The following is a 7,931-nucleotide window of genomic DNA, read 5'->3' on the forward strand; positions in this document are numbered from 1 at the left end:
TCCTCTCTTTGGAGGTTGGTTGTCCTGTCCGGTGTGCAGGTTGTTGGAACAGGTGTTTTTTATCCTCTAGAGGTGAGCGATTCGCTCTCTGGGGTTCTGTTTTATCTGGGGAGATGATGTCTCCATGTTTGAGACTGTCATGGAGTGTCATGCTGGGTCTTCTGAGGGCTCTATTGCATTTTCTCTGTTCCTCTCCTACAGGGTTCCCTTTGGAGCTCCTATTGTTAGAGCTCTTGGGTTGGCACCCAAGCTCCGTTGGGGTGGCTGAGTCCATCCTTTTCCGTTCTCTTTCTGTGGACTGGTGTTTGGGGGTTTTTCTGTTCCCCTGTCTTTCAGACCTGACATTCTGCTGTAGTGGTCTGTTGGTTACTTTGCTGCCTAGCAAGCGGAAGGTTTGCGGTTTGAAATCAGTTGCAGCTGTTTGCACCTTGTCTGTGTGTTGGCAGACTTTTGCAAAGACTCTATTGTTTGCCTTTGGGTCATTTGTGGTACAGTGAGCCTTTTTGAGGTTTCTGTGCTTTCTCCATGTTCAAGTTATGTGAGTATGACTGGCGGCTTGTTAGTTAAGCCTGTGCTGGGTCCACTGCTTAGTGGATGTTTTGCAGTCTGTCGGTAACTGTTTGTGACCTATCTTCTGCTGCTCTTACTTGCCTGCAAGTATTTTAATTCAAAGTCATCCTGGTATGACTGTAGCGTGTGGTGTTGACCCAGGGGTTTGCCTTTCTGGGTTTGCTGCACGTATATCGGACTCAATATTTTGAGTTTCCTTACGTCTTGAGGACTCTGTCTTTTAGGGTGTTCCTCCATATCCTTCCCTTTTGGGAGTTTAAATTAGTTGATCCCCTTCTCTGGTACGGGGTGTGTGGTTGAGGACTGCTTACTGGGCGATGGTGTCTCCTGGAGGAGTGCTGGCTCAGTTGTGTTTCTCTCTGCGGTCTCTAGCAAGGCTGGTGGACTATTTGCGGGTCAGTGTCCTTGGGGCCTTTTCATTTTCAAATTTTCTCGGCTTCGGGCGAAGTGGGTTTTTTTGTTGGGTAGGGGTTTTCAGGCCTTTTGTACCCACCCATTTGAGCATTCAGTGTCCTCTATAGCTTGGATATTGTTTTCCCCAAAGTAATGAATGCAGCTGTGGACTCTTTCCATTTATGAAGAAAAACTTAAATGATGCTTACCTGATGATGATAATTTTCTTTTCTTCAGATGGAAAGAGTCCACAGCTCCCCGCCTATGTTTTTTTGGGGCGTCTGTTATTTTTCTTCTGACAAATTTTCACCCTGATATTTCTTCTACTGTTCCTTGTTCCTCGGCAGAATGACTGGGGGATGAGGGAAGTTGGAGGGGTATTTAAGCCTTTGGCTGGGGTGTCTTTGCCTCCTCCTGGTGGCCAGGTTCTGAATTCCCAAAAGTAATGAATGCAGCTGTGGACTCTTTCCATCTGAAGAAAAGAAAATGATCAGGTAAGCATAATTTAAAGGGACAGTCTAGGCCAAAATAAACTTTCATGATTCACATAGGGCATGTAATTTTAAACAATTTTCCAATTTACTTTTATCACCAATTTTGCTTTGTTCTCTTGGTATTCTTAGTTGAAAGCTTAACCTAGGAGGTTCATATGCTAATTTCTTAGACCTTGAAGCCCACCTCTTTCAGATTGCATTTTAACAGTTTTTCACCACTAGAGGTTGTTAGTTCACGTATTTCATATAGATAACACTGTGTTCGTGCATGAGAAGTTATCTGTGAGCAGACACTGATTGGCTAGACTGCAAGTCTGTCAAAAGAACTGAAAAAAGGGGCAGTTTGCAGAGGCTTAGATACAAGATAATCACAGAGGTTAAAAGTATATTATTATAACTGTGTTGGTTATGCAAAACTGGGGAATGGGTAATAAAGGGATTATCTATCTTTTAAAACAATAAAAATTCTGGTGTAGACTGTCCCTTTAAGTTTTTTCTGATAGACTAGAGACAAATGAAGTTAATTTTAGTTTGTCTAAACCTTCAGTCTCTATTTTTTTCTTTCAGTGGTTATGTACATGAAAGTGTTTGGTCTCATGACTGCAGCATCAGGTGCGATCCTCTTTGCTCGTTTTCGTTTGGGTTCTCTCTAGCTTTGTATGTTGCACCATAGGTGCAGGGATTATTTTCAGTTATCACAACTGATATACTTAAATCCCAGCGCTTTTTTCTCTCTGATTTGGTGGTTGTACTATCACCTTATTGTTCAGGGGGCCTCATTTGTTCATCCTACCTGGACTGTTTTCTCAACAGATGCAAGTTTAATGTGGGAGAGCTGTCTGAGAGTCTCTGACAGCACTAGGGGTTTGGAAAATTTAGGAGCCGTGGTTACCAATCAATATTTTAGAACTCCATGTTATTTTCAGGAATCTTCAGGCGTGGCCTCTATTGAAGAGACTACTTTTACATTTGTTTTTTAAACAGACAATATCACAACAGTGGCATTTGTCAATCATCAAGGAGGGACTTGCAGTCCTTTAGTTATGTAGGAAGTATCTCTGATACTTGCTTGGATAGAATCCAACTCTTGTTTAATTTCTGTGATTTATATCTCAGGTGTAGACAATTGGGAAGGGGATTATCACAGCCGTCAGACTTTATATCTGGGGGAGTGCTCTCCATCCAGATGGGTTTTTTTTTGTTTTATTTTTCATCTTGTATTGATGTGGGGTCTTCCAGAAATAGATCTGATGGTCTGGTTTTCCAGATTCCTTTCCAGGTCCAAGGATCCTCAGGAGGAGATAGTGGATGCTCTAGCAGTTCTTTGGTTTTTACCAACCTGCTTACATTTTTCCGCCTTTAGTTATTTTTCCAAAGGTGATCTTCAAGATCATAATGGAACAATTTTTATGTGTTTCTGATAGCTCCAGCTTGGTGTCTCAGGTTTTGGTATGTGGACCTTGTCAGGATGTTCAGTTACCAGCCTTGGCCACTTCTTTTAAGGCCAGACCTTCTGTTTCTGGGGCCGTTTTTTCCATAGGATCTCAAATTTCTAAATTTGAAGGTTTGGAAATTGAACGCTTAATTGTTTAGTCATAGTTGTTTCTCTGACTCAGTTGTTTTCACTATGATACAGGCTCGTAATTCTGTTTCTAGGATATTTTATTTTTGGGTTTGGAAAACCTATATTTCATGATGTTTATCTCATGATTATTCTTGGCATTCTTTTAGAATTCCTAGGATTTTACACTTTCTTCAGGATGGTTTGGATTAACGTTTTGTCTGCAAATACTTTGAAAGGACAAATTTCTGCTCTTTCTGTCTTATTTCATAGAAAGATTAACTTCCTGATATTCACTGTTTTGTTCAGGCTTTGATTCATTTTAAACCTGTTTTTTAATCTATTTCTCCTTCGTGTGTCTAAGATTTGTCAGGCTCCTCCTTTTGAGTCTATGTATTCTCTGGACATTAAGTTACTTTCTTGGAAAGTGATTTTTCTTTTGGCTATCTCTTCTGCTTGAATAATTTCTGTATTGTCTGCTCTCTCTTGTGAGTGTCTCTATCTGATTTTCCATCAAGGTAAAGCTGTTTTGCAGACTTCATTTAAATTTTTACCTAAAGTTGTGAATTCTAACAACATCAATAAGGAAATTGTTGCTCATTCTTTGTGTCCTAATTTTAAGAATTCTCTTGTAGGGTCTTTACATTCTTTGGATGTGTTAAGAGCTTTGAAATATTATGTTGAGGCTACTTAAGATTTCAGTAAGACTTCTAGTCATTGTTGTTTTTTTTGTCTCCAGGAAAGGTCAGAAAGTCTCTGTTATTTATCTGGTCTTTTGGTTCAGACTTTTGATTCGCAAAGCTTAGAGATTTACAGCTCATTTTACTAGATCAGCTGCCACTTCTTGGGTTCTCAAGAATGAAGCTTCAGTTGATCAATTTGCAAAGCAGCAACTTGGTCTACTTTTTCATATTTTTTCTAATTTTACCTTTTTTATGTGTTTGCTTCCTCGGAAGCAGCCTTTGGTAGAAAGGTTTTTCAGGCATTTGTTTCAGCTTGATTCTAATGCCTTTGTTTTTAGTTTTTTTTTAAATATTTAAGAAAACGTAATTATTGTTTGATTTAATTTCTGAGCGGAAATATCATCTGTTTTTATTTTTATCCCCCCTCTCTAGTGACTTGTGGTCTTCCACATCTTGGGTATTATATCCCATGCGTCACTAGCTCATGGACTCTTGCCACTTAAATGAAATAAAATATAATTTATGTAAGAACTTGCCTGATAAATTCATTTATTTCATAGTGGCAAGAGTCCATGAGACCCACCCTATTTTTTGTGGTTATGATTTTTTTATTTTTTTTGTATAAAGCACATTATTTTCCAGTTCCTCTTTTTGTATGCTTTTTTACTTTATACACCTCACTTCTTGGCTATACATTAAACTAAGGGATGAGTGAGGTGGGAGGTGTATTTATAAGCATTTAGAGGTTTGGGAAACTTTGCCCCCTCCAGGTAGGAATGTATATCCCATCACTAGCTCATGGACTCTTGCCACAAAACTTATAAAGACATATTCTGCTTTGCATAATTATTGATCTTCTGCCTCAGTTGTTTTTAGGGTCAAACCTTTGTCCTTCCTTTCTCTGAATGCATTATTTCTTACTCAAACATGAAGGATTGGGGGCTCTTGAGATCCTTTAGACTTTTGTGAGGCATTTCTGTAGATTTTAAAGAAAATGTTTTTTTAGAATTCAGAGCCTACATATTTAAAAATATATATTTATTATCCAATATCCTATATTCTCATAGTATCCTTTGTTGAATATGATACCAAGGTATGCAGTGTGCACATATATGGCAGCATGCACTGCTGCCATCTAGTGCTCTTTCAAATGTATAATATGGCTCTAAAACTACTGCCATGTATTTTCTTCAGACGTGCACACACCAATTTTAATTTAACTGCATGTAATAGACACTATTATAAAAAAAGAATATGCACAGATTCTGATATAAAAATCCATTATAAAACCTTTTAAAAACGTACTTAGAAGCTCTAAATTTAGCACTGTTAATGAGATTAGTCTGGAACACCCACTGAAAGGAGTTGAGAGCAGACCCTCCCCTGCATAGGTATAGGCTCATCATACAAACAAAAGCAATGTGAAGTTTGTATATATCAGTATACAGTAGATCTAAAACATTGGGACTTGGTTAGGAGTCTGAAAATCAGCACAATGTTATTTAAAAATAAGCAAAACTATAGATTTTTACAAAAACACACCCAGATGGGCTATATAAATGGATCTACAAAACACTGAATCATGAAACAAAAATTAAAAAAAAAATCGAAGTCAGGGCCATATATCCACCAGCACTATATATATATATATATATATATATATATATATATATATATATATATATATATATATATATATATATATATAAATATATAAAGAGTGTAAAAAAAGTTAATTTTTTCTTTTCTTTTTTTCTTTGAAGATAAAGTGAAATCTTTCCGTTCTGCTTTGCAAGAGGAAGAACAAGCTAGCAAACAAATCAATCCGAAGAGGCCACGAGCTCTTTAGAAGTAGAACTTGAAGAAGGAAGAAGACCTTTTTATAAACTTTCTATTGTAAAATAGCAATGATATCATACTATGGCCGAACAAACCCAGTTACTTGAAACTCCAGAAAATTTTTATAATGCCAGTGTGGAATTATTTCTCCTTCACTTGAATGGGCAATCCTTTATCATTTTTTTTATTATTATTATTTTTCTAACCACTTCATTGACGTCTTAAAGTGTTTCTAGCCCAAACAGCACAACCACATTGTTACTAAGAGGCACTTTTTTGAAAATATTCCTCTCAATCATGTTTTTTTTTTGGCTTTTTTTTTTTTTTTTTTTAATTATTATTATTATATAAATAATGAATTTAAAACTGTGTACTGGAGAATGTCATTTTATTTTCAAACAAAACTCCAAAAAGTAGCTGTGCAGTTTTAAATTGCTTGCATGTGTATTCTTCAGTGATTGTACAGAATTTTTTTTAAAAAGAATTAGCTGTGGCACCTACTTTGTGCCTTCGTCAAGGCTATTGGTCCTACTTGTTTAACGCTATTAAGCACAGCCTTAATTTAATAATAAAATGAACATTCCTTGTTTGTCTGTGTAAATTAACTTGTTTTTAACATTGCGTTTATTTTTTATGTTTTAGTTTGTTGCAGGATGTGCCATATGACAAAACATCTTCCACCTGTAAAATTAATATTTGAATACTGTAAAGAGTGGTTGTATTTAACAGTTTATTTGTAAAAAAAATAAATGAAAATAAAATATAGTTAATGTACAATAAATAAAGGCAAATAGACATTAATAATATACCTTCTGAGATGGATATTAAAATGTGTTGCAAAGTAATAGTACAGTAATCTTGGGGGGCAGGGAGTTCACTTGCATTTTGGTTTATTAAAAATGAACCCAGAAGATTCATCTCACTCCTCATTTAAGGTGTTTGAAATTGTACAATTTTTAATGTGTCCTTTGCACTTAAGCCTTTTACCAATGAAGACAATTGAACAATATGAAGTATAAATTCACTGCCTTACGTTGGAACTGTTAACTTATGCTTTTTAGCACCCAAGTTAACTTAAATAAATAGAACTTCTTTTGGCAAGTACTGTTAAGAAGCTCTGTGTGTCATTTTTGTTGATTTACAAAAACGTTTTTTATGCTTCCAAAGCGATTTAAAACTATATATATATATATATATATATATATATATATATATATATATATATATATATATACACACACACACACACACACACACACACACACACATACATACATACATACAGTATATAAACAACAAGGGGGTTTGGTTAAGCACACAAATGTGTGTGTGTGTATATATATATATATATATATATACAGGTAGCCCTCAGTTTACGCCGGGGTTAGGTTCCAGAAGGAATGGTTGTAAATCGAAACCGTTGTAAATTGAAACCCAGTTTATAATGTAAGTCAATGGGAAGTGAGGGAGATAGGTTCCAGGCCCCTCTCAAAATTGTCATTAGTAACACCTAATACATTATTTTTAAAGCTTTGAAATTAAGACTTTAAATGCTAAACAGCATTATAAACCTAATAAAATAATCACACAACACAGAATATATAATTAAACTAAGTTAAATGAACAAAAACATTTGCTAAACAGCATTATACACCTAATAAAATAATCACACAACACAGACTTCACTTGAATTTTTCTGCAAAATGTTCTTTCTATGCATTCCAATCTGGACTGATTTATAGACAGGAAGATTTTGTTCCTTTGAAATCTGCTCGATAGCTCAGGTCTGGTTAAACTGATTAATTTCAGCTTGCTTGGCTTTGCTGCAACACAAGCGGACAGCTCCACCAATTGTCTATTTTAATAAATGCACTGCTTCTCAATGCTTTTCAATAGCAGTCACATGACTGGAAAAAAAGGTTGTTATTCTGAAACGGTGTAAATTGAACCGTTGTAAAACGAGGGCCACCTGTGTATATATATATATATATATATATATATATATATATATATATATATATATATATACAAAAGTTCTTAAATGATACTAAAGATAAATTGCAAATTACATTTCTATATACATACAGTGGATATAAAAAGTCTACACACCCCTGTTAAAATGGCAGGTTTCTTTGATGTAAAAAAATGAGACAAAGATAAATAATTTCAGAACTTTTTCCACTTTTAATATGACCTATTTATGCAACTCAATTGAAAAACAAACTGAAATCTTTTAGGTGAAGGGAAGTAAAAATAAAATATGGTTGCATAAGTGTGCACACCCTTAAACTAATGTTGAAGAAACTTTTGATTTTATTACAGCACTCTTTTTGGGTATGAGTCTATCAGCATGGCACATCTTGACTTGGCAAGATTTGCCCACTCTTCTTT

At 35.4% G+C, this 7,931-nt stretch overlaps 1 protein-coding gene across 4 annotated transcripts in view; it reads left to right on the forward strand.

The window, feature by feature from the left end:
- KIF2A (kinesin family member 2A) overlaps positions 1 to 6,644 on the forward strand; it is a 530,440-nt gene extending 523,796 nt beyond the window's left edge. For all 4 annotated transcript variants that reach the window (XM_053701316.1, XM_053701318.1, XM_053701317.1 and 1 more), the window contains one exon: positions 5,465 to 6,644. In XM_053701316.1, the coding sequence (XP_053557291.1) occupies positions 5,465 to 5,550 (86 nt within the window). In that variant the 3' untranslated portion in view covers positions 5,551 to 6,644. The remainder of the gene's footprint in view (positions 1 to 5,464) is intronic.
- The last annotated feature ends 1,287 nt before the right edge of the window (positions 6,645 to 7,931 follow it).

This window comes from Bombina bombina, chromosome 2, assembly GCF_027579735.1.
Source record: "Bombina bombina isolate aBomBom1 chromosome 2, aBomBom1.pri, whole genome shotgun sequence".
NCBI classification, from domain to species: Eukaryota; Metazoa; Chordata; class Amphibia; order Anura; family Bombinatoridae; genus Bombina; species Bombina bombina.